Here is a 24411-nt window from a genome sequence, read left to right as displayed (position 1 = left end):
TCTGTATTTCCATCTTTTAGTCAAATAGCAACTGTTGCCACTGTAGACAGAGTGTTGGCAATACAAACCCAGGTTCTTCCGTTCCAAAGAAAGAATCAATTGAACATTTTGTATCCTTAACTTGCAAAGTCTTGTGACTGAAATGTAGGCTTTAAATGAACATCTTAGTTCAGGTATGTAAGTTCCACACTTACATGCTTTTTCTAGTATTAGACTACTTAAACCAGCAAAAAAGTAGTAGAAAGACCTTAATATTTTGCTTTATAGGGAAGATTAATAGTTTTGAATGTGCCTGCTTGCAATTGTAATTGGTACATTGAGTGAATATTCAGGTCTTGGCTAAAAAAGTAATTTCCAAGTTCTCATTATTTGTTCTTAATTTCTGGAAAGCTTATGACAGTTATTCTGTATCATACAAACTTCCATCAGGGCATGGGAACCTGCCTGGGTTTTGTTTCCTCAGCAAAAAGAGGGACTGTTTTGGGTTAGGAGGTGGACAGCTGCTTCTCGGAGTTCAGGGTTGGACAGTCCCAGGTGTACTTCTTTTTTTTTTTTTTTTTTTTACTCTTGGTGTTTCTTGCAGAAAGTTGGCTGTTTTCTAATTTAATATGTGAGGGACTACAGGGAGGAGTCTGTGTTTATTTGTCCTGGTTATAGAACTGTCTCAAACTGAACTGTAATGGAAATCCCTCTGGCCAGGGTTCTTGGCAAATCCCTGCAGTGGCTGAAATAGTTAAGACTCAGAAAATATATTTCAAATAAATGTCTGAATTGTTTAGAAAGATCAGACACTGCTGAAATATATGAAGTAAAGGTGAATTACCCTTGCAGTTTTTTGATTTAAGAAGATACAGTTAACGTAGCAGGTAGTGTGATGATAGGGGCTTTTCTTACTCCCTTTCAGAAAATACTCACTTGAGCCTGAAGTGAGTTGCCAAGCACTTAGAATCCCCCCTACGCTAAAATATATTTCTAGCGTAACCCTGGCTGTCTTTCAGAACAAGGTCTTCCTGTTGTAAGGCATAGGAGAAGGTGAGTACCATCCTGTCCATACTCGAGGTTATTTTTGTGTTCATATACTCTTCTGTATTGAGTAAGACAGTGTGTGTTTAAAGCACTGAGTAGCTTGGTGTTTGCTCCATGAGGTTACCAGATGGCAAGAAAATTGCTGTCAGTACTTGAGAAACTGTGAAGCTGGTGTTTCTTGTATTTCTTTCTAGATGGCTGATGTTTTTAGCTGATTTTGCTTAATACAAGTGTTGTAAATATTTATTTACTGTGGTTCCTAGTAGAAGCTACACTGTACATGTTGATGTTTGTTTTGGGTAGTGGAACCCAGTGATGCTTGTTCCCGTTGTTTTCCCTGGTTTCACTTGTAGGTTTCTATATGTCAGCATATTGGGGAAATTTTATTTGTATGCTGTCAACTAGAAATAGCGAGTTTCATTAGTATGTTTAGTGTAAGGTTGTTAGCCTAACTTACACTTCCTAAGTTTCAGCAGAGAAACAATTGCTGAATAAGCAGGTTAAGGGTTTCTGGCTGTTAGTACCCCTAGTCATCCTATTAGTACTGAAGATTGAAAGGTGTGTAATACACAAGTTTAGCAGTACAATAACAGGAAAACCCTGAAAATTCAGGACTAATGAGATATTCTTGCTGTTTCTGAAAATTGTACTTGCTAAAGCCCTTACATACCCTCAGAAGAGGGATCCTGTAAACTTAATATCCAAACTAAATAAAATACCTGCAACTTTACCTGCTGATGTGAAAGTTGGTCATATTGTAAGAAAGTTCTGTGAAATTGCTGATAGATTTGGGACCTGAATTTGCAGCAAGTGGTGGAGACATTAGGAGAGTTACGTTTGCAAATGGTATGGGGTTTGTTTCTTTTGACTATTTTAGCTCATTTTCTTGCTCTTTCTGTTGGCAGCCAGTATTTGCATGGAACTTTCATTTTCATACAGGAAAGACAAACACCTGGTAAAATATGTGAATGAATGTAGACCCAAGATAACAGGGTCGAGGGTTATCTTTGAGTCTTTGAGGCTGTGGTTACAAATACTGTGAAAGGTGAGTCTGAGACTAGCAGCCTTCGCTCATAATATGTATCTGAAGGAATAAAAAAATTTTTGCACTGACAGTTTCAGTCCTAGGTCAGCTGGCATTGGTATGGGGAGTATTAATCTGCTTTGGAGCACTTACAGACAGTCCAGTGGCTGCAGTTGAGACCCCCATCTATGCTGGAGCTGTTCCTGCTTTTACTTAGGAGGGCAGGTGTGTGTGTAAGGTAACAGAAGATGCTATAACTACTCAGGACAAAGACAGTGATTCTGTAGCAGTTAGCATAAAACTGTAAAAATTAAAGAAGGTTTTGTTGTGCAGCCATCTCTGGAAATAGAACCTGGGATTTGAATGCTGAACAGGATTAGGTTTTGAAGCATGTGCATATTTCTTTCCTTTCGATGCCTCACAAATAATACAGGTTTATCTGAGGAAAATAGTTGTCAATACTGTATCTGTGTTGAATTGCTAGCCAAATTTAAAGCCTAAATAGTTCTAGGTTTCTTTCTGTTAATATGGTGAAGATGATGGACTTCTAAGTGCACATTAGGGATCAAATTAAATATTTTTTTATGTTGGGTGTTTTGTTTGTTTTTTAATGGGTGTTCTGTGGAATAACCTGCAGTTTAGGAGGGCATTGCCATCTTCCTAAATTCTTCTCTCCAAGAGATGTCAAATAGACAATTGCTCTTAGCTTTGCTGGTTTAAGTTTGTCACAATCCTGCGGGTTAGATAACTACATGTCTCTGCCTCTGTTTCACTGTGTGTCATGTCTGTTGTGCCTTCTTGTACAGATTAAGCTGCAGATTTTGTTCTTTAACCTGACTGTTAGAAGTAGTAGGATTTGAATGTTCCTTGTTTACCAGTGTGTTGATTTTTGTATATTTACCTACTGATATTTGCTCTTCTGCTCTTAAAATTACTTAGGACCTACAGGTGGATTCTCATGCCGTTGTATGATCAGATGTTTCTGATGAAGGTCAGCTTTGCAAGTTTTTCTTATACTCGCTTGGCAAAGCTGAAAAAGGATTGTGGTAAACATTTATTACAGGCAGGTGTCAAATTTAGGATAGGTAAGATGAGAAAGTGGTCTTCTGAACAGTGTTCATTAGAAACTGGTGAAAACACGGGAGTGTCCTGGGTTTTGCCTTTCTTTGCTTCCAGTTTATACTTTCAGCAGGAGTGTATTTGCTTACCTATTCGCTCTGCCAAGGGAAACTCATTTAATCCTGGAGAAAGTTAAGTATTAGTAAGTATTTTCGCAAGTCACAGTTGTTGGGGCCTAGTATATGACTGGAGATGTTGAAAACCAGAGTGGTTTTAGGTAGTAGAAATTTCTTTAGTTTACAAAATCCCACTAGTGTTACTGAGAAGAAATCTAATAATTTTCCAACTCTTAAAAAAAAACCCACCACAAACGTTTCTCCAAACTGTGCTACTTCCTGATTTGTGTTATGCCACAAACTAAAAAAACCCTCCCCCTTAATGTGAGCCTGTGAGGGAGTAGCAGGAATGATGGCAGCACTCTGCTGACAATTTATAGAATGATTTTGCTAAGTTGGAGCTGGTGGCTGGCTGTTAATGGCCTGCCAGGACGTGAAGCACGAAGAAAGTCTTTCACGGTATTTCTAGTAGTGTGTCAAATAAGCAAAGCTGGAAATAGATTTTTAAGTACAATACACTGTCATTGATGCTGGTGGAACAGTAGTCATGCTTTTAGAAGTTGTTTATTTGTACAGGGTACATAGTTATTGAATTCTCTCTCTTTATTTACCTACAAGCTATGTTTACTGACAGTTTCACATAAACAGGTTTTTGTCAGGCCTTGCAGTGTTTATCCTAAAGTTCAAGTGAACTAGATAAATTGGTATAGTTCCTGGATTATGCTTCTGTCTAGTGGCTCAGTTCAGACTCAGTGCATCTTGTGACTACTGAGCAGGGTCTGGTTCCTCAACACTTGGAAACTTTTTTCACTACTTCAGTTCCAGATGCTTTCTCTGTTATATGGGGGTTTTTGAGGGCTGGGAGTATCACATTTTGACAAAAGTAGAAATTGGGGATTTTGCAAAGACCTTCTTGAGCAACAGAGAATCATGTAGCATTAGAAAACTTTCTTCATCTGTAAGTAGCAATTTGAGATCTTGAAGATAAGGGGCAGAGGAAAGTTTTATTCCAAACTCGCTAGTGGAAACAGTCAAAATATTCTCAGGTTCAGTTGAGACATCTTAAACTGTTTAAAGAAACAAACAAAAAAAGCCCACACCCAATGACACAACAGTAAGGAACTGCCAAGAGTACTATAACTTTGAAATTGCTTGAATTGCAAAATGTGGCGCATATAAAGGGTGTGCAGCTCTTAAAGGGAGGCAGTTGATTAGCTTCCTTATGATGGATGTAAAAATAGTGCTGGCTGCTGTTACATTAGCTGGTTATTGCTGAACAACGCTTGCTGCAGGGCAACTTAAAAAGAACGGGCATTGAACAGCTGCGTCTGCCCTTTTCCCTAGTAATCCATTGCTGAATGAATTATTTCAAATCCATCCACAGTGAATGTCTGACAGAAGCGCTGCTGCAGTCAGCCATCCCTTGTGGTGATTTGGTGTGGTGCAGGGCAGCATGCAGCATAGAAGCTCCAGGTCAGCGTTAATCTTCAACTTTGGAAAAATTTTTCAGTGCAGTGTGGCTGTGGAGCCAGTAGCATTAAAGTCTCCAAATTCCAAGTGCTGTTGAAGAATGTAGGCAAAGGTTTTTTTCCCCTCCTCCTTTCTTCCCCCTTCCATAGTATTTATCTCATTAATATAAATCATACCACGTGCTTTCTCTTGCTATTACTATTGCTTGAAAACAAGCCCTCATGTAACCTGTCCAAAATCAGATGCAGAAAGATCTTAAAGAGAGTAGGCTTGAGGGCATCAGAAACAGAGGGGTCACAAGAAAGGAAATAAACTCTAAAGCCAACTTCCTACATTCCCTGTGCAGGCATATTACCATACAGCAGTGTCTGCTGTTGAACTGCAGGAAACACACTAGCTTGCTGTTTTGCTTGAAGATGCTCAAGCCCTTCTAAAGCTCCATTACAGGTTATTTTGAGAGCTGGCTTACCTGTGGTATTCATGTTGTGAACCTTAACATGTTACAGGCTCCTACTGTTCTCAACACTGGCTAAAACAAATATTAGCACATGTAGTCTGTCTCTTCCTGCAACTCCTATTTTAGAAAGTCTCATTGTAGCTTACCATTGGAAGAGTAAGCAAGTGTATTGCTTATTCGGAGATGTTTTCAACATACTGCTCTAAAAGCTGTGTCAGTCTGTCACTGCATGTGTACAGCATACACTGAAAGACTGTTTTCCATCTTCCTGTGAGACTACTTTTTTCCAGACTGGTGAAGAAACTTTATTTCTTTCCTTAATTAAAACTTTGAAGAGAGTAGACTTCAGTCTAATGTTGGAGTTAGGGGTGGGACAAGATGCCTTTAGGCTTAGTAATAGGCTACCCCTAGGTCACTAGGCTTAAATGGAGCATTAGGTGAGCATCACCAAACATTATCCTACTTGGCAACTGTTTGATATAGTCAGATCAATTTATGCAGAACAGATTAGTTTTTTAGGATGCAGTGCTGTGCTAACAACTACCATTATTTCTGGTCGTCTCTGCAGTGGAAGAGAGTGAACAGACTAAGAGCTATTGAAAGCTACCTTCCTATGAAAGTTTACAGAAGATCTTGAGTCTTGGCTATTACTTCTAATTTGTACTGAACTCTCATGTGCATGTTGGAAGACATTATTTAAAAAATACTATTGAACCATCTTACAGCTATTGAAAGTTTCTTGGGGTGTCTGAGTGTCTCATGATACAAGAAAAAAGATGATAATTATCTTACCAGAATTGAACACCAGCTCTCTGGTTATTGCATCAGAGAAGTGAGTGCTGGGCCCTTTGAAATTACTTACATGCAAATAGAATTTGTACTAATTTCAGACTGAGTTGTTAGTAACATTAATTAATGCTTGAATTTAAATCCTTTTTTGGTTTTATGGTTTGGTTTCTTGTTTTGTTTAAGGGTACATATAGTATCCTGATCATAGTTTTAAGAAGGGTATTTGGCAGAGTTAAGATTACTGATATAAAAAAATTCAAGGGAAGCACTTTTCTGTAATGGTGATACCAAGGAATTGAGTGTTTTCTTCGGAATCAGAATTCATGGATGTGATATCTTTTCTTCAGAGGCTGTATGTGATTGTAGCTAAACAGATAGGAATGCAGATACTAATAAATTTGTTATGAGCAAGCACCAGAAGAATCCTCTGAGCAGAACTGCTAAAAGGCAGTGTGTTCTTGGCTGTGTTCCGCTCTGGCAGAACGGGAGTAACTCCACTGTCAGCACAAGTTGTGCATGGCTTGCCTTGGCTTGCTCACAGAAATGAGTGGCAGACTGAAACAAAATCTGGAAGTCTTCACCTTATTAACTATTTAAAGCTCTTTTGTCTTTGCAGGTTCTACTCTACAGTATCTAGCCTGTCTTTCTGTAAAGGGCAGAACTTGGGAAACGCTCAGGGAATTGTTGCTTTCATGGTACAATACCCAGAATACAAATGGAGTTCAGAGGGTATCTTACATATTTTAGTTTTATTAAATTGCCACACCACAGTTTTTACCAGTTCTAACGTGTAGCCCTATATGTGTAGTGCTTAAATCGTTTCTGCTGTTAAGGATATTTGGCACTTGGTAGTCAGGCAGACACTAAATATTTTTTAAAAAGTTAAAATTTACTGTAAGAAGTTAAACATTTCAGGTACTGAGCTACTTTCCAGAACAGATTTGAACCACACATATTGAAGACTGTGCACCTTCACTACTTTGGGAAACTTTACTTCTGTTTAAATTTTCACTCCAAGTTGGGTTAACAAACTGACTTCAAGGACAAATAACTGCAGCATTGTCACATGTTCCAACTGTTTCTTCACCTTTTGCAATTTGACTGTGTTGAGTAGAATGTTACTTATGTGAATGTATCATTCAGTTTCTTTTCTAAGAATGTGATGATCCTGTTTTCTTTTTGCAGATGTGGCGGTACTGTTGGTGCAATTCTGACATGTCCACTGGAAGTTGTGAAAACACGATTGCAGTCCTCCTCTGTGACGCTCTACATCTCTGAAGTCCATCTCAACACTGTGAATGGTGCTAGTGTCAACCGAGTAACTAGAGTTTCTCCTGGACCTCTCCATTGTTTGAAGTGAGTGTACAAGTTACTAGGTTTTTGGCTTATTTGGGGGAGGGAAGAGGGAGATGCTGAACAAATCCATGTGAAAGATTCAGACCCTTAGGCCTGTCATGATGCTGCCATGAGATACTTTCTGTATTTTGCCTTTTAACTGTTATTGCCACATTCCACTTTTCCAAATTCCCTTCATGCTTGGGTTTGTATCTTGAAGTACCCAGAGTGTATGTACCCTGTACAATTCACAACTCCAGACTACATCCCCAAAATTCTCTGGGAGCACTGTAATGCTTAAGTGCCAGGCTCTGTTTCATTCTGGAAAAGTGTTAGTTTAAGACTTTAAACTCTTTTGTGTCCAAATCATAGATGTTGCTGAAAATAGAGGCAAGAAGCCCTATGAAAATTAACTCAGTTTCTTAGTCTCTCCCAGCTTTCATCATTCTACACCCTTCCAGCCTTTTGATATCTTCTGGTGGAAGTAACTCTTTTTTTAGAGCCAGTAAGAGTTAGGTAAGGCCAGACTTTTCCATAATCTGGAATGTTTTGTTTGCGTAGTACCTCGTTGAATGGGGACTGCCTTTCCTTTCCTTGCCACCAGTGCTTGTGACATTCAGTAGCCAGCTGGAAAGTTGTATGGCCACAGTTAAACTGCTTGTACAGACCACAGGCAGGGCTCACTTCACTCTGAGGGACTCAAGCTTGCCAGTTATGGGGAGGTACCTTCAGTATTTGGGAATGAGGGGAGTTTTCCTCCAAAAAGCACCTACTACTGCTTCTTGCATTAGAAAAAATTTGATAAGACTCAGACCAGCAATCTTCTATCCCCAATTAATCAGTGAGAACTAACTGGTACAGAGCCCCTTCTGGCAGTTGCAGATTTTGGCTTAATCTGATTAGAGGATAGGATTTGCTTAAATGGAGGTTGTACTCAGGTAGCTTCTTGAATGGAAGGTGGTTCTTATTATGGAACTGTTTGAATTTGGAGCCTTTTTACATGTAAGAGTATGATAGGTGAGTGTGTTGGGAACAAGTATGTGGGAAGGAAGTGCTCAGATTGTAAAAAGGAGAGCTCCATCCAAAATAGTTGCCTTATCTGCTTCTCTTGGTGGAAGTTGAGCCCTTCGGTGTTTTCCCTGAATGTTATGAATTTATCTTCTCTTTAGAAATCTATCTGAATAGAAGGATGAACAGATGGTTTTTTTCATATGCCCCTTTGCTAGAAGCCTGCTATGCTTTAAACTCATCCGTAAAACCTACAATAACTTGGTCTTCCCAGGAAGCAAATTCAGACTGAGGCAGAGGTAGTCTATGGTGAACTTAACTGGTAAGGCTTGCTTGTTTTGTGGTGTTTATTGAGTTTGTTAAATCTGCTTCTTAGACATTTGTTTGTTTATGGTACAAGAATATGTATCTTCTGCTTTTACTCTTTGCTTAGATGTGTTTTCTTCAATGTTAGTATCAAACAACTGAGAGGCCAAGTAACTTCTCCATGCTTCAAGTTCTTTAAATACAGTAAATATGAAAAAATGCCAAATGACATGCCAATGGACTGTGACAGTAAAAGTCATGGAACTATAGAATAGTTTGGGTTGGAAAAGGCCTTAAAGATCACCTAGTTCCAACCCCCTCTACTGTAGGCAGGGACAGCTTCCACCAGACCAGGTTGCTCCAAGCCCCGTCCAGCCTGGCCTTGGGCACTGCCAGGGATGGGGCACCCACAGCTGCTCTGGGCAACCTGTGCCAGCACCTCGCCACCCTCAGAGTGAAGAATTTCTTCCTTATGTAACTGTTCTTGGTTAAGGGACTAGGGCTGTTTAGTGGGGAAATCAAACTGGATCCCTCTTACTCTCATACCTTTACTGTGACTTGATATTTTCTGGCTCATGGGTTTCAGAGTTTGGTTGTCTCTTCTCGTACCAAATCCAGTGCAGTGCTCCAAGGCTTACCATACTCGGCCTAAAAGCACAGTGAATCAGTTACTTGATGTCAGAATTTCAGTTAACAGAATGCTGTGGAATCATTTCTGCAACTTAAATGTCAACAGAGTGACTTCAAAGGCATCGCTGTCAGGAAATAGAACTGGTACAGGTGACTGTATTCTCTGGCAACAAAAGCAAATTCCCTTATTAAATATCTGGTGTATATCATGCTGTGAATGCCTCTCATAACTAACCTTGCTGAGTTTACACCTGAGGTCTTGGTGATGGGAAGACAGGCTTCCCCGTGTGATGTAAGCAGGTTAGCTGAAGCTGTATGGAGCATTTGTGCTGCTCTTCTGACCATGGATTTGGCATTTACTGCTTTCAATAAACAATGCAGGCTCTGGGATCTGTTCTTTAATGCAAAGAGTTTGTCTTATTTCCAGTGTAGGCTCTGGAACTCCTCCAGCTGGTGTCTGTGAATGCAGAAGGGTGTCGGTAACTACCAACGTTATAATCCTGTCTGCTGCAACCTTTCTAACTCTGTTGCTCTGTCAGGTCTTGGGACGCTGTAGATCCAGAATAAACAAATAGATCTGATACATGTCACTCCAAAGCTTCTCTTAAGACACTGAGGTTCCTGCTGCTTTGTGTACATGTATATGTGCATATATACATGTGTAATACATAATGTGATGGTAGTAGTGATTTTTTTAAGCGTATGCAGGTCATGTTAATTCAGTTCAGCTTTGCTGTAATCTGATGCTGTGCCCATGCTGAGTTCTGGAATATGGTAAGATTCTTCTGAATAATTCCTTCTGTAAGTACTAGAAATGCTTTCAGGATGACAGACACATCTAGGTAATTTGTATTTCCAAAGTGCTTTTGAGTATGTGTTCAATTCTCCAGTTATTGCCATGGAGCAATACTACCCACATAGTGAAATCATAACTAATTTTTATGGACATGAAGCAGGACACATTATGTACCAGCATTCCTAAATAGTGATGGTAACTGTGCAGAACCACCATTTTATTTTTGCATACTGAAAACAAATGTAAATTTCAGTTTGATTTAGCAGAACTGTAGTGAATCAGCTGCTGGAAATCAGAGTAGGTTTGGAATCTCCTTCAGTACTATATGTGGCTTTCACCTGTTTGTCCTGATAGTAAATTCCAAACAAAACAGCCATTTATACAAGTGTAGTTTTCTTTATTGAGTAATTGACTTCTTGTTAACCTGCATGTCTCTTTGAAGAAGAAATATACAGGAGAACTATTTGTGTGTATTGGCCAGTGTTTCTAAATCAGTAAGCACAAAGTTCTGTTATGCAACAGTGAGGTAGTTAATTCTTAACTTTAAATCTGGTTCTAAAGCAATTGCTAGAGCAATTTGCTGTAATGGGATGCAGGTAGTCCTTGTGTCTCCTTCCATGTCCTACCACACTTTTTAAAAATAACATCTCTGATTAGCATCTAGACTGCTGGACAGTTGATTTCACTAAAACGGAACACTAATGATTATCCTCTTACTGTGCCCGTGTATCTTGCTGCATAATGGTTTTCAACTCTTTTTTTTTTTTTTTAAGTTAGATGGGATAGGTATTCCAAACACTTAAGTACTAGTAATACCTCACTTGAGACCTCAAGTTCACTGCTGCTATCCCTGTGTTTCTCTGTAAATCCCTCATGGATGGATGGTGACACCCCTGCCACCGAAGAAGTCTTTTCAGAGCTCTGTTTATAGTGGAGCTGGTACTACAAGGTGTTAGGGCTGTACTGTGGCTCTTTGCATGGGTTACATTGCTTTTTCAGTTCATTTCAAACTGAAGTGAGTTACCTTGCATGAAGAGGTAAGGCTTGTCTTTCCTGTAATGAGTTGAAAAAGAAAAGCTACTGGCTCTGCAGCACAGCAGCAGTGCTTGGGTACAAACACACAGTTCAGAACTGATAGGGGGGTATCTCTTGCCAGCCGTAGGGAAGGGTCACTTCTTGCATTGGAGGCTTCCATTTCAATTTACTGTTGTCAAAATAATCACTGCATCCTATAGAAAGAAGAAAGCAAAGAGTAGGTTCCTAGATAAATGCTCAGTGGATTTAAATAATTCATGGGAATGTGGAAGGCAGGACTGTCTGAAAGGCTGCTTTCCTCTAACTTCAGACATGTTACTGAGTGTACTGTTGGTCATGTAGAATCAAACCAGGATAGCACACACAGAGCCATGCTGAGGTTTCTTTTTGGAAGAGTAGGTAATAGAATGCAAAAGATGTCCCTGGGTGGGCGTGATAAGCAGTGGAGCAAACATCTTGCTGAGCTGCTCTCAGAAGGTGTCTGACTTGCTGTAACTGTACCTTCATAAGTCTCTCCTCTCTTGCCCTCACTCCCTGTCCTTCCCACCCAAGAAAGTTCCCAAACATTGGGAACTAAAGGGAGATGAAAGGAATGTGGAATAGAATCAAATAATTTTGTCTACTGAATGATGTACAAACCTACAAGAATGCAAACATTTCCATGCATAGTAAGGTCTCCCTGGTAAAAGGACACTCTCTTTGACTTCCCAATGACAGATAACTAACTACCTGTATGTATGTCTACCTATCTTTGAGGTAAACTTGTGTTGACATCATAAGGCGTTACTTCTACATTTAGTTCCTGGGTTTGTGTGGTATGTCAAGAAATAATGGAATTTTATTTTATGCTGATTCTAGGAAATAACTTTTTTTTTATGGTCAGTACTACATTGTCAGTTATGAAGTTTTACACAGAGTAAAGCTGAAATTAATGTGGCTATGGTGGTCAGTGCATTTCTTAATTTTGATATAAATGTTACAGTATTGTCACTTTTTTGTTTTCTAGGATGATCTTGCAAAAGGAAGGTCCTCGCTCTCTGTTTAGAGGCCTGGGTCCTAATTTAGTAGGCGTTGCTCCTTCCAGGTAACTACAAATGCATACAGTAAACAATTTTGATGAAATCTAGGTTGATATACATTGTTTAAGGGATTTAAGGTTCATTGAAGCGGATTTTGTATCTGCAGTTGTAAATACTTCATAGCAAATAACCCTTGGTACCTGGGGTAATTAGTAGTCTGAGAAGCTGAGCCATACATATACTCTGCAGCTCCTGTTCCACAGCCCTGCGCCAGCTGTCTCAGCATTTACTGTCCTGTATGCTAACATAATAGTATTTACTGTTGTGTGCTATGCAGAGTTTTGCCTAGTTAAGAAGGAAAACACTTAAGGAGTTGCACATGTAAACAAGAAGTTTGTACCTTTGGAAATGCAAAGGTAGATTTAGCTTCCAGTTAATCAACAGTGTGTCATATTCAGGAAGCAGTTGTGGGACTGTAGCCTCAAAACACCGGGTTTGTCTTCCTGAATTCTGGTGTAGCACAGACTACTGTACCCCTTCAGAAGGAGACCTTGCAAAACTTCAAACAGGTCAAGACTGGATTGGGTGACACACTTAACAGCTGTATAAAATAGAAAACAGATCAGCTGTGGGTTGGACTCCAAAGGGTACTGGGCCAGTGTCAGAGGGTGCAGCAGATGAGGATGTAAATCTGATCTAATTGACAGTGGTATTGCTGCTGTCAGTTGCTCTGCATCAGCACAAATACTCTAGGCCATTCAGCCGACACAGGCAATCAGAACACAGCGCAGATTATGGCAGTTTCAACTGACCCTTACATAGAAGTGTTAGCCTAAACAGTCCAAAAATAGAACAATACCTAAGGAAGAGGATGGAGACAAAGCTGTGCAAAACGAGTATAACTACTTAGTCCTGGATGATGCTGTGGTTTTCTGGCCTGGTTTTGTTCTTTTATTTTGTTTAAGAGAAGAGACTTTATGCAGAGGGAACATATTCCACAAAGTTTTTCTTCTTCCCTTGATTTAGTGCCCTGCGTTTGTTTGTTTGTTTTGGTCTGAAGAGAAGACATTCCTGTCTTCTGTACACCCAGCTGGGGAATATCTTAACTTTTCTGGTTTAAGGTCTTGGATGCTTCTTAAACTGGACTTTCCATTCAGCATTGGTCTATCTTCTACTTAGATCTGACAGAGGAGGTGTTGCGTAGACCTGCATGAGTGTCACGTTAAGAAGGGGGTTTCCTCAAACCCTTTGTATTTGATCGGCCTGTCAGTCAGTCTCCCAAGACAGATGAGACCCTTGTGTCAGACCAGCCTGTCTGCTACCTGCGTTTTGGCAGCCCGCTGGATCGGAGGGTGACTTGACTGACCTGTTCGGGGACCTCCGCTGACAGTGTCACCGAGTCACGTCCCTTCTGTCAGCTACTGGGATCTCTGGCAACTTACACAAAATGAGCTTCAGCTGAAGATCTTTGTGATGCAAAATGCAAGTTTGTGACAGAATAAGGTTCAGAGATTGCCGGTGCTAATAGAGACTGCAAAGCAGGCTTGAAGCAATACACCTGGTAACAGCTGGCATGGTTGGCCATAGAACAAAGTTCTTGCCCGGCGGGAGTCCCTGTAGGGGAGAAGACGGGTTCAGCCCGTCGACTGATCCCAGCAGTGAGGATGGAGTCTCCCCTGCCTTCTCCCCTCCTTTCCTTACTTTTTACACTTCATGGTACGTTACGTATTCATCACCGCGCACAGGATTGGTGACAAGTTTCTCGCTTCTAGCGCAAACCAGTGCACATCCTCAGACTGCTCTGCTGATGTGTTTTGCTCGCCGCACAGGCTCTCCGAGCGGGGTTTTCCCTCCCTGGGGGGCCGCCGTGTGCGTGTGCCGTTTGAGTCGGAGGTTGCAGTCTCCCACCACCACTTTTGCCTTTGTCCTACTTCCACCTTAGCAGCTTGGCCAGAACTTTCTCACGTGGAGGCTTCTTTCTGCATAATTTAGATGGGGAAAAGAACACCATTTATCTGCTTTCCCAAGGCTGACTCCCTTGGGATCAGAAGCCCTTTCAGTCATCAGTTTCGATGACTTTAGAGGCTGGATCAGCTTGACCTAAACTATGTGCACCAAAATGTTTAGTACATAGTTAAACACTAAATCGGAGTTTGGTAATTTGGGAGCGCAGACAGCAATTCCCCCCTTTTGGAGTTATTTTGGCCCAAGAGCAGTTACATTTAGGTGGAGCTTTAGTGATTAGTCGTACATATCTTTGTTGCGGATTGGTATTGCGTGCCCAGTGAGGTGTGGTGGTACCTTGGAGGCAGGTAACTTTGGGATGGAGGCGTGTGTTAGCGTTACAATGAGATCATCTCATCCACGGAAAGCAGTTTCACCACGCTTGGTAGCTCAGTAGCAGGCACCTTCTCGTCTTCCCAGCTGTGGTACCAGCAAGTTGCCGTTCCTGCAGGGAGTACAGCAGAGCCCGGCCGTGGTGTCTCCTCCCCACCCTCCGTTATTCCTATCGGCCTGTGCCAAGCTGGCAGAGTGTGTCACGTAACGAGCTGTGGTAAAGGAGTTTTCATGCGTGCCAGCCATCCTGAAAACAATAACTGGATTTTACCCTAAAAAAGCTTTCTGTTATATTATGCTTCTGTTAGGTCTCAGTTTTGTCTAATTACCCACCAAAGTAATTTTACCAAGAGTAAGAGAAAAACTTAATTCAGGAATTGGAGTACTTTCATTTTAGCAGATTTTTTTAAGGATTTAGGAATACCTGAGGTATTTCCTGATCACTAATCTAGCATTGTTGTTTAGAGAAGCTGTAGTATTTCCAGTAGCGTTCTTTGTTCTTGGCATCAGTGGGGTATCAGCCCTTCCTAATCTGAAGAGCCTGTACTTTTGTTAGTCCAGTCTACTCTGAATGTTCAATAAATGTATTACTTGTTTAATGGCAATTTTTATACAAAAATGTATAAAATTTTATAAGTGACTATCCTCTATTAAAAATACCCTCAGTAGCAAAAACCCTGCTTGATGGTAAATATTATGTTAAACCTTCTGATTTCCTTCCCTTCTCCCCCCAGCTAAAATACTTGGATTGTTCAACCCCCATTACTGCCCCATACTAAAAATGTCAACTCGACAGTGTGTGAAGTCTTATTTCATAAGCACATCCTCATTTCCCTCCAGCTGACTCGGTTTTCATCCAGTACTTCATTTCAATTAAATATTGGCTAAGTGGATTTAACAGCAGCTCTTTGTTTAAATAAGCTGTAGGGAAGCATGTTTCATAACACATCCAGTATACTTAACTTAGTTCAGATTCCATTTTCAAAATTGTGCCCATGAAGCAAGCACTTTATCTTTTTTGTAATAAAGAAAAACATGTTTGCACAGCTAATGAGGCTAATGTTCTGTTCATGAAAACTTGCATGTTCATTTTCTCTCTTGTAGAGGGGTGCCTGTAAGTTGAGGGGAAAAAAAACCAAACCAAAACAACAAAACAGTTAGAACCTTAAATGTGTTTTTTAGGTGTGCTGAAAATAAGTTTTTAGCTTTTAGGAAGGAAACATTTTTCATATTTTATTGTATTGGCATGTTAAATTATGTCTAGCTTTGTTTTGATGCTGTCACAGACTTGAATGTAGTAAGAGTTTACAAATTAGTGTATTCAGAGAGAAAAAATCTGTTTATTCTCGATACAGAATTAAAGGAACAAAATGGGGATCGCAGCCTAACAGCTGTTCTAGCATTTAAAATATGTGTTTATAACTGCAAGTTAGAAAGTATAACCACAGGTTACCAATGTTTACATCTTAAATGCTGGAATAATATTATAAATATTAAGTGTGCTGTTTGGCTTTAGAAAAAAGCTACATGCCTGTGCTATTGAAATGAGTTTAAGCCCATTAGAACAAATTTGATCTGCTATTAAAGAAATATAGAATACTTATTTCTCAGTTTGGCAGTGTTTTGTTTCCCTGGCTAAACTTCCTAGTGTCACAAAAGTCACTGCCGTATTTCTAATTATCTGTCCTTCCCCTCAGTAACTAGTTGAAGCTGTTCTGGAAGAAAAAGTTGTAAAGGATGACCTTTTTTGTCTTTTCCATTCCTAAAGTAGTCCTACTACTTCTGCAAGACTTACTCCTTGAGTAATTTTTTTTACTGAGGAAGTAAGACTTGAACCAAGATCATCTTGAGTTGATCAAGTTAATGGCACTGCTCCTAAAGGATATCAACACCTGAAATGTAACATAACGTAGATTTTTTCTAATTTTAGAGCGATATATTTTGCTGCTTACTCAAACTGCAAGGAAAAACTGAACAATATTTTCAGTCCAGATTCTACCCAGGTACACATGATTTCAGCTGGTGTGGCAGGTAAGGATCTGTAACTTTTTAGCTTCATTCTAGAGTCATATCTACAAATGAGAGGTGGCAATAAATGTGCAAAAAGCAGAACAGAAAACGTTCTAGTGATTGAATGATCTGTTTTTGTAGTGGTTACCTCCTTTGGCCTCTCATTAAACAAGCTATCTGGAGAATATGTGCATGAAGCTTTGCATTTAGTGTTAATGAAGATTGTGTGTGTGTGAGTAGTCTTTTCCCGGAAAACTTGCATGCCTGCTTTTTCAATTCTGAGTTTATGAAATGTAAAATGCAAACTTTCTAAACAGTAACATTTTGCTCTGCAAGCTATAAACACCATTGTTTGCACTGAACTCTAGTTTAATGCTTCTTAATCTGTTTTTTTACCATCACTTTCTGTTACAGCTTTGTATATCTGACTTATTTTTGTCTTTCGGAAATACGCCTGCAGATACTTGTATAAATTATAAGTAACACCTCCTCATTCTTTCTTCAAATACCAGTCTGTGAGGCTTGCTGTATCACTAAAGTGACATAGAAAAGCAGATTCATGTAGTTTTCATATGTTATCATTTCTGGAAATTGTTATTCTGTATCTGCAGTGTAACTTTGGTATAATTTAGCATCTACCAGTATTTTTATTGCTTGACTTCTATGTTCTGTTGTTTAGGATCATTAACAAGGGGAGTTAAAGGCAACTGAGCTGAGTTAGAGTTGTGCTGGGGAAATCAAACTTGGGCCAGCAACACTTTACCTATTATTGCCTGTGTCTTTCCTACACAAAAACAGATTTTTCAAAAGTGTTTCCTGTGTAGGTCATAGACACTTCACAGATTACTTCTGACAGTTTTATGGTAGCCTGTTGAAGTTTCTAATTCCTCTCAAATTTTACATATAGTATGTGTAATGTGAGTACTAGCAATCTGGAATGGACTTCCAAAGGTGATGTCAGAACAATCAATAGGATTAATTTTCTATTTAATAGTTGCTAATAATCTCTTACAAAGAAATTGTTATGTAGTGTAGAAAATAAGTGACGTTAGCTATATACTTAAAATAACATACTAATGCTCATATCTAACATGTGAGAGATGCCATAGCAGTTTTTCATAATCTTAGAGATGTTAGGAGAGCTGTTTTGTCTTAAATGGGCAAAATAAGGTGCTCAGATGATGCAGTATTTTTTTATCACCTGGAAATGTGTATTTTGTTTGTAGGTGAACAGCATGGGGAATGGGATGGAAGGGAATTTCATGAAAAGTTCATCCTAATCAGTTAATTGCTCCAAGGAAAAGGAATGGTCTTCCGTGCTTTGTCAAGGGGATAAAACATGGCTTTAAATTTAGGGGCGGTGGTAGGGAGAAGGGAGGAAGTATGGGTAATAAACAAGTCTATCTTCAATTGAAGACAACTTATGTAACTCACGCAGTGCTGCAGACAAACGAAAGTTCAGAATGTTCCTTATCTTTGAAGTTACTGCCCTCATTCTGTAATGAAAAGAACACTTACAGAGATGTGCTGTAGTGATTTTTTTCCCAATTGCTTGCAGACACACTGTAGTTTGTCAAGGGGTTCTGTATCTGCTTGTTAACTTGCTTCTCTTCCAGAAGGCTGGTATTATGCATTTGTACTTAATGACTGCAGGAGACTGGGGTAAATGTATTTGAGCCTTAATTGCTGTTGGCCTCTTCTATGTTTGTACATAAGTCTTACTATTGAACAACTTCTGTGGCTGTTACCTTTCTCACACTTACCTAGTTCTGCAGTTGTATTTCTAAACTGTATAGCCAATGAAACTGAATGTCCAGTGCAGGCTCACACTGCAGGTCACAGCTTTCTCTCTTTAAATGCCTTGGCGCTGTACACTGCAGATAGTCTCTGGAAGACCTTTAAAAGAAGGTTCTTTAATTCCCAGTACTCAGTACTCATGGTATTCTGATTTATATGAAAAGGACTGTAGTTAAAATTAACAGTGCTTTCTTGGGAACGTGCTAACCTTGTTTTTGTAATTCTAATATATTTCAGAAAATGCACTTAAACCAGCTATTAACAGTTTTACCTGCAAGGTTTGTATTGCTATATGCTGCAAATCAACTTAAGGAAATGGCAAAGTTAACAGGGACAAGATCAAATGTGAGCTCTTAATTGATTGACTTAAACAGGTTAACACAGAAGATCATCGTGATAATTGCTTTGGAACTTCAGATTTCTGAACTGGCAAACTGGATAAACACTTGTAGTAATTAGCAAAAAATAATCGGTATTGGTTTTTTCTTTTGCAGCTGCCATTGGTTTCAGTAAGGAATTGAGTAACTCAGTCTTAAATGGGAGGGGTGTTGTTTGGATATGACCTTTCTGTTACATAAAGACTTCTAATACCTAATGAGCATGAGGTGATGTTTGCACTTATAAAGCTTTTCCTGTAGGTTGCAAAACACAACTATGCAAAAACACAATTAAAAAAATCTGCTGTAATATTTTATGAAAGTACTGTAAGTAGTGAACTTTAGTCGACTTTAAAGACTGTTGACTTGTACTTTAATACGTAAGTATCTCAGACTAGATGATCTCATTGTTAACTAACTTTATGCACATGGCATTTTTGGGTGTGAGAAGCTGAGGTACGGTATTTTAAGCATTTTTGTTTGGTTTTAGGCCTGATTCTTCCTTCTCAAGATAAAACATGTATTTTTGGTTTCATTAAGATTCTTCTAGTAAGTGTTTTATCCCAAGGAGGATGAATTAAGCTACATATTAGTAACTGATGCCTTATGCAATTAGAAATTAATGTTTTTATCTTGCTGTGTGTTAGCTTCCAGCATATAATTCATATCACCTTCATACCTAAAATATCTGTGTATTTACATGGAGAAATACTCTGCAATCTTTTTTGCTTACTTCTCGGCATATCATGTGGTTCTTTTTTGCAAACCTGGACAGTGAATATATCTGAAGCATAATATGAGAGCATTTGCTTGTGTGAAGGTAGTCTATCTCTGTACGTTTCTAAGTTAGGCGAAATTCTCAGATTCGCTATAAACTCTGCCTTCTTGTTGCACTTACTCAGCCTTTTTTGCCACAGAGAATAAAAACAGAACTGAATGAGATACTTGATTCTTGTATAGCTTTCTGATTTGCCTTTTTAATGATTTGTAGCCTCATTCAGACAATGTGGTTGCAAATCTGCTGCAGAACTACTTTGTCTTGTAATGCTATTGCTGTTCTCTGTAGAACTCTACTGGCAAACCAACTCAAATGTAGATACTTCTATTAAAAAAAAAATTGGGACCACTTTATTACTTACAGAGTTACCATGCTTTTGTAACTTTAGTAGTATGTACAGTTACTTAATACCAAATGAAATGCACATTTAGTTCATTGATTACTGATATTAGAAAGTTTGATTTCATAAGGCATCTATCTTTTCATTCCTAAGATAAGGCTAGCTTTTTTTGAATGATATTTTGGAGGGAGTGGGGAAGGAGGAGGGTTCACTCGTAAATTTGATCTATAGGTAAGTATTCGGAGATATAAAATTGAACTGCTGCAAATGAGCAGAAATTTCAGTACTCAGTGCATTTTACACAACTATTTTGATATCTGTGGCCTGTTCTGATTATTTTTCTTTCTTTTTTTCCTAAACTTTTACCTGAAAACAGTTAGATCTCACAATAACTAATTCACAAATCCTTCCAATGGGATTCGATTTGTACACGTGTGTCTGATGAGGTCACTGCTTGTTGTTATGATACAGAAAAGCCTGTGTCTATTTTAGGCAATTACTGTACATTTCTCCCGTGAAAAGAGTGAGATCGTGTCATCTCATGCTCCCCATCCGCAGGTCACTTCCTGCAGAAATATGGACTAACTTAAACCTCGTGAGTACTGAACTGAGCGTCTCTTGCAGCCTCTAGTGTAAGAACCACACATTGGGTTTGTAATATCTATTAAATAAACAGAATAAGGGGAATTCACTTTTCATTATCTTAAACTCAGATGATGTGCATTGTGCAAAGACATCACTTCTCCTTAACTCTTAAGAGTTATTTTTTTCTGTGCAGTTCAGGGGAAGGTGAAAAATGCCTTTCACTGATAGCTGCTACCTTACTTAGCTCTGGCTAATTGAAAGTCCCTACTGGATTAAACAAGGCCTTTTGGTTTTTTCAGTGTCCCAGAGCTGCCTCTAAAATGCTGCAGCTGATATTCTTTGTTGCCACGTTATTTCAAAGACCTCTTTTCTTTTTCTTTTTAATATGTATATAATCTATCTGTCTTTCTGTTTTCTCCTTTGGTTTGTTTTTGTTCTACTACTTTGGATTTTTAATTCAGCATTCCATATTCATATGTGTCTTTATCAATTACATTGGCTTGTAGATTAAAAAAACCACCCTCTAACCTTTGAAATATGATGCATAATAGGAATACCTGGGATCTTACCTGTCAGTAGCTGGTATAGCTGAAAAAGTAGATTGAGACAATTCTGTCTGAAAGTGGGATACAATTTCGTAGACAAAAATAAGTGAGGTGCAGGGGTTTATGGTATTGTCAAATTAGCCTACACTTCTAATGAATCTGGAATCTTTGTTGAGGCTACAACACATTGAAAAGCATTGTAAAGTTCACTGAGACTTCTGAAAAAAAAAGGAAAAGGAAACACTTAAGCTTCATAGCAGTTGTTGAAAGCCCCCCCCCCTTATTTTTTAACAAGTACTTTTGCTACAAATTTTCTGTATTTAAAAATAAAAGCTTATCAAAGATCTCAAATGATATATTTCATGTTTTGGAGTGCTTTCCTTGGTGTCAGCATCACTCAGCTTGTAGTTCATTTTTCTTCTTCCACTATTTACTACGTTACCTATAAGAATTGAGCCATAGTCATTTTATTGTGAAACCTTAATTATCAAAGGCTCTTTAAATTGAAAGCTTTGGTATGAACTGTCATGCAGTTTGGGCTTATGACAGCCCTAAAAAAAAGTTGGTTATGTCACTAAGTGTCTGACTCTACTATTAAGGGTGTTATGCTTAAAGAATGTTTAGAGCAACCCAGGGAGTGCAAGTTTGGGCAGGCTAGGCTGCATCCTGTGCCAACTACCCTTCACTGGCACTTTCCAATATACTCTTTTCCAGCCTGCCTAGAAGTATCAGGCTGCAGCAGTGGATGAGTATAGTCACCACCGCCTCTGATATCACTTATGTGTTTCCTGTTCCAGATTTGGGATCGACAGAGACTGGTTTTTGGGAGGTTGAATAGGAAGGAGAAAGGCTTGAGCAGATAATGCTGTAACATACAGTCTAGCTGTACCAAAATTCCAAAGCATGCCACTTAAATAGGAATGCAAAAGATTTTTTTGGTCGTCTTCACTTCTAACTAAGAACTAGGAGAGATATAAGAGCTGATTTTGTATCTTAGAGAGAAATATTTTCTGGAAAATGGGGTGTTTGTAGAGGAAGTCAGTAATTCTTTCCCACCTTCTTTAAAAGCATTTGCAGTCGATGTGCCCTTCACTGCACAATAGATATAGAAAGATTCTGATTTGAAGTAAAAATTTAAAGATTTCTTGGTTCTAATATAAAGACAAAAAAATGCAAGAACAATGTTTCCTTACAAGTTTAGTTCAACCAAGCATCAAGTGCTGTTGGAAGCAGTGGAGTTCTATGGCATTAAGTGACAGATCAGAAGGGCACTGAACTACAGAACCTTTTTTTGCAGATGTAGTATGTTTTAAAAAGTTTCTGTGCCTTGTTTTGGCAGAGTAGCTCCCTGATGCTTTGAGTTTCAGCATAATTACTTGCCTACATGAAATGCAGGTATAAAACAGTTCTGTCTTGTTAGGATTTCACTCACATCATATGTAGGGCTATATGTGTACCTAGACATAGGGCAGAGGAGGGGGGGGAAGCCAACCCTGAACCTTTTATATACCAGAGGAAATTATTTAGTTAAGAGGTTTGAGTCAATTGAAAAATCTATTTAATCAAAAGATTAAACAAATCTCTAATGTGGTTTTGCTATTTTGGCACAGAAATACAGCTAAATCTTAGTAGCTGCTAAACCTTGTAGTTTGTCTTTAGAACTGTAGTTGAAAATCATAATGACCTAATTAAGATTTGGGGGTGAGGGTAGAACAAACTTTAAAGCAGTTAAGATCCCCTGGCATTTCTCTTAAGTATTGCAGTCATTTGTGTGCAATGTAAACCTAGATTGTGATTGAATAGAAGTAACATGTATGCGAGCAGTTCTGCTAAATATATATATATGTAAGCTGTTAATGACCTTCATAAACAAGCTTATCAATAGCCTGTTTGTTGTATAAGTATTGTGCACCAGATATGCACTGAACAAGGTAACTGTTGCTTTCCCACAACCCCAGTCCATTCCCTTGCAGGAGGGCAGCATGTCCTTGTAGTGATATACAAGTGATGTATGTCACTTAGAAAGCAAGTGTCTAAATTTATCATCTCTTGCCTGGCCATGTTCCAGCTCTTCCCTTTTTCTTCTTCTCTCCTGCAGACGTGACACCTCATTAATGGTGCATGTGTGGTATTACAACTCTAGATGTTTTTATTTTACTTTTATTTTTTTCCCGCCCCCCCCAGAGCTGCCTCTCACTTAGCTCTTTTTCTTTCCGCGGTTGTGCAGAAGTAAGACTGATTCTTACTTCTTTTCTTTTTCAGTTTTTAATTTCTTTCCTCTTCTCTTTTTCTTCCTTTTCTTTTTCTTTAGCAGACTGAAAATCAAAGCTTTAACTTCTAGCCCTTACGCAAGCCTGAATAGTTGCTGTCTGTCTGGATAGTTAGAAGTCATACTATTTACTTTAACAATTTAAACACTGACTGCTTGTAAAAGTATTCCTAGGCCAACCAACAATCTCTGCTTTGATTTCTAAATAAAACTTTAGTGCTCAAATTTAACTGCTCTTTTATAGTTAAGTGTTAAAAGGTCTCTTAACTTACAGTAATACATGGCTTTTAACTGCACCAAAAGTAGTATTTATTCAGTCTGCATGCTTTTAAACTCGGATTGTATTTCAGGTAGCTAATTAAATTGACACAATGTTTTATACCATCTCAAATTGCTATAGCTGTATCTGCAATGCATTCTTGTTGATACATTTGCCAAATTGGCTAGTATTAGTCTAGCTAGCTTTGCTGTTCTGTGGTGTCAAAACAGGGTTGGTATGATTAGATAGGCAGAGAAATGTACACAATTGGGCTTATTTTATATGGGACGTCTCTTACTAAGAATCAAACTTACTCAGTATTAATATAAAACTTTAAAAATAAGCTAAATGTTTATTGGCTGTATGGATTCATAAAATGTCAGTGTAGGACTACAACGCGTACTGTCTAAAAATCAGTATAGTCCGAGTTTTTGCATCCACTGTACCTTACTGTGTGCGATTCGAACTTAGATGCAGTTGCTGTTGTGATTCTATCACATCTAACTCTTTTTTTAAATATTTTAGGTTTTACTGCGATCACAACAACTAATCCCATTTGGCTAGTAAAGACACGATTACAGCTCGATGCAAGGTATAGTAACAATGGGAAATATCACTGCTGTGATAAGATTTCGCTTACGTGTTCTGAATCTGTTCTGCACCCTAAAATGGAATGATTCTTTAAATATCCAGCAGCTTAAATTTGAAAATTTTGTGCTCCTCTGTCTACAAGATACACTGTCATTTTTCTTTATTTCAATCTCTGTGTTCTAAGGCTGCTTGAGGCACTATGGTATACTGGCCAGCAAACTGGAATGGATTAAAAGGTTAAGTCTCACTAAAATAACATTCTACCAACCATATGCTTACATTTTCAGTCAGTGATACATTCTTTGTTTATAGCTGTTGAGCTAAACATTCCTGAAGTAATATTTTAGCAAAAGTTTAGAAAAATGCCTGAAACATCCTGGTTTACATTTTTTTACATATAGTAAGCTTTAACCTATAAAAAGAGAAAGACTGTTTTCATAGATCAAAAAAGAG

The 24411-nt window shown here is 38.7% G+C and overlaps 1 protein-coding gene across 2 annotated transcripts in view; it reads left to right on the top strand.

Annotated features, from left to right (window-relative positions):
- SLC25A36 (solute carrier family 25 member 36) overlaps positions 1-24411 on the top strand; it is a 35603-nt gene that overhangs the window by 3599 nt on the left and 7593 nt on the right. Inside the window, exons 2-5 of one of the 2 annotated variants that reach the window (XM_037406406.1) lie at positions 7127-7297; positions 12058-12135; positions 16338-16438; positions 23893-23959. In XM_037406406.1, the coding sequence (XP_037262303.1) occupies positions 7127-7297; positions 12058-12135; positions 16338-16438; positions 23893-23959 (417 nt within the window). The remainder of the gene's footprint in view (positions 1-7126; positions 7298-12057; positions 12136-16337; positions 16439-23892; positions 23960-24411) is intronic. The other variant, XM_037406407.1, reaches the window with a different exon arrangement.

Source organism: Falco rusticolus, chromosome 13, assembly GCF_015220075.1.
Source record: "Falco rusticolus isolate bFalRus1 chromosome 13, bFalRus1.pri, whole genome shotgun sequence".
NCBI classification, from domain to species: Eukaryota; Metazoa; Chordata; class Aves; order Falconiformes; family Falconidae; genus Falco; species Falco rusticolus.
Note: the sequence above shows the minus strand (reverse complement) of the source record. Positions and strands in the feature narration are given on the sequence as shown.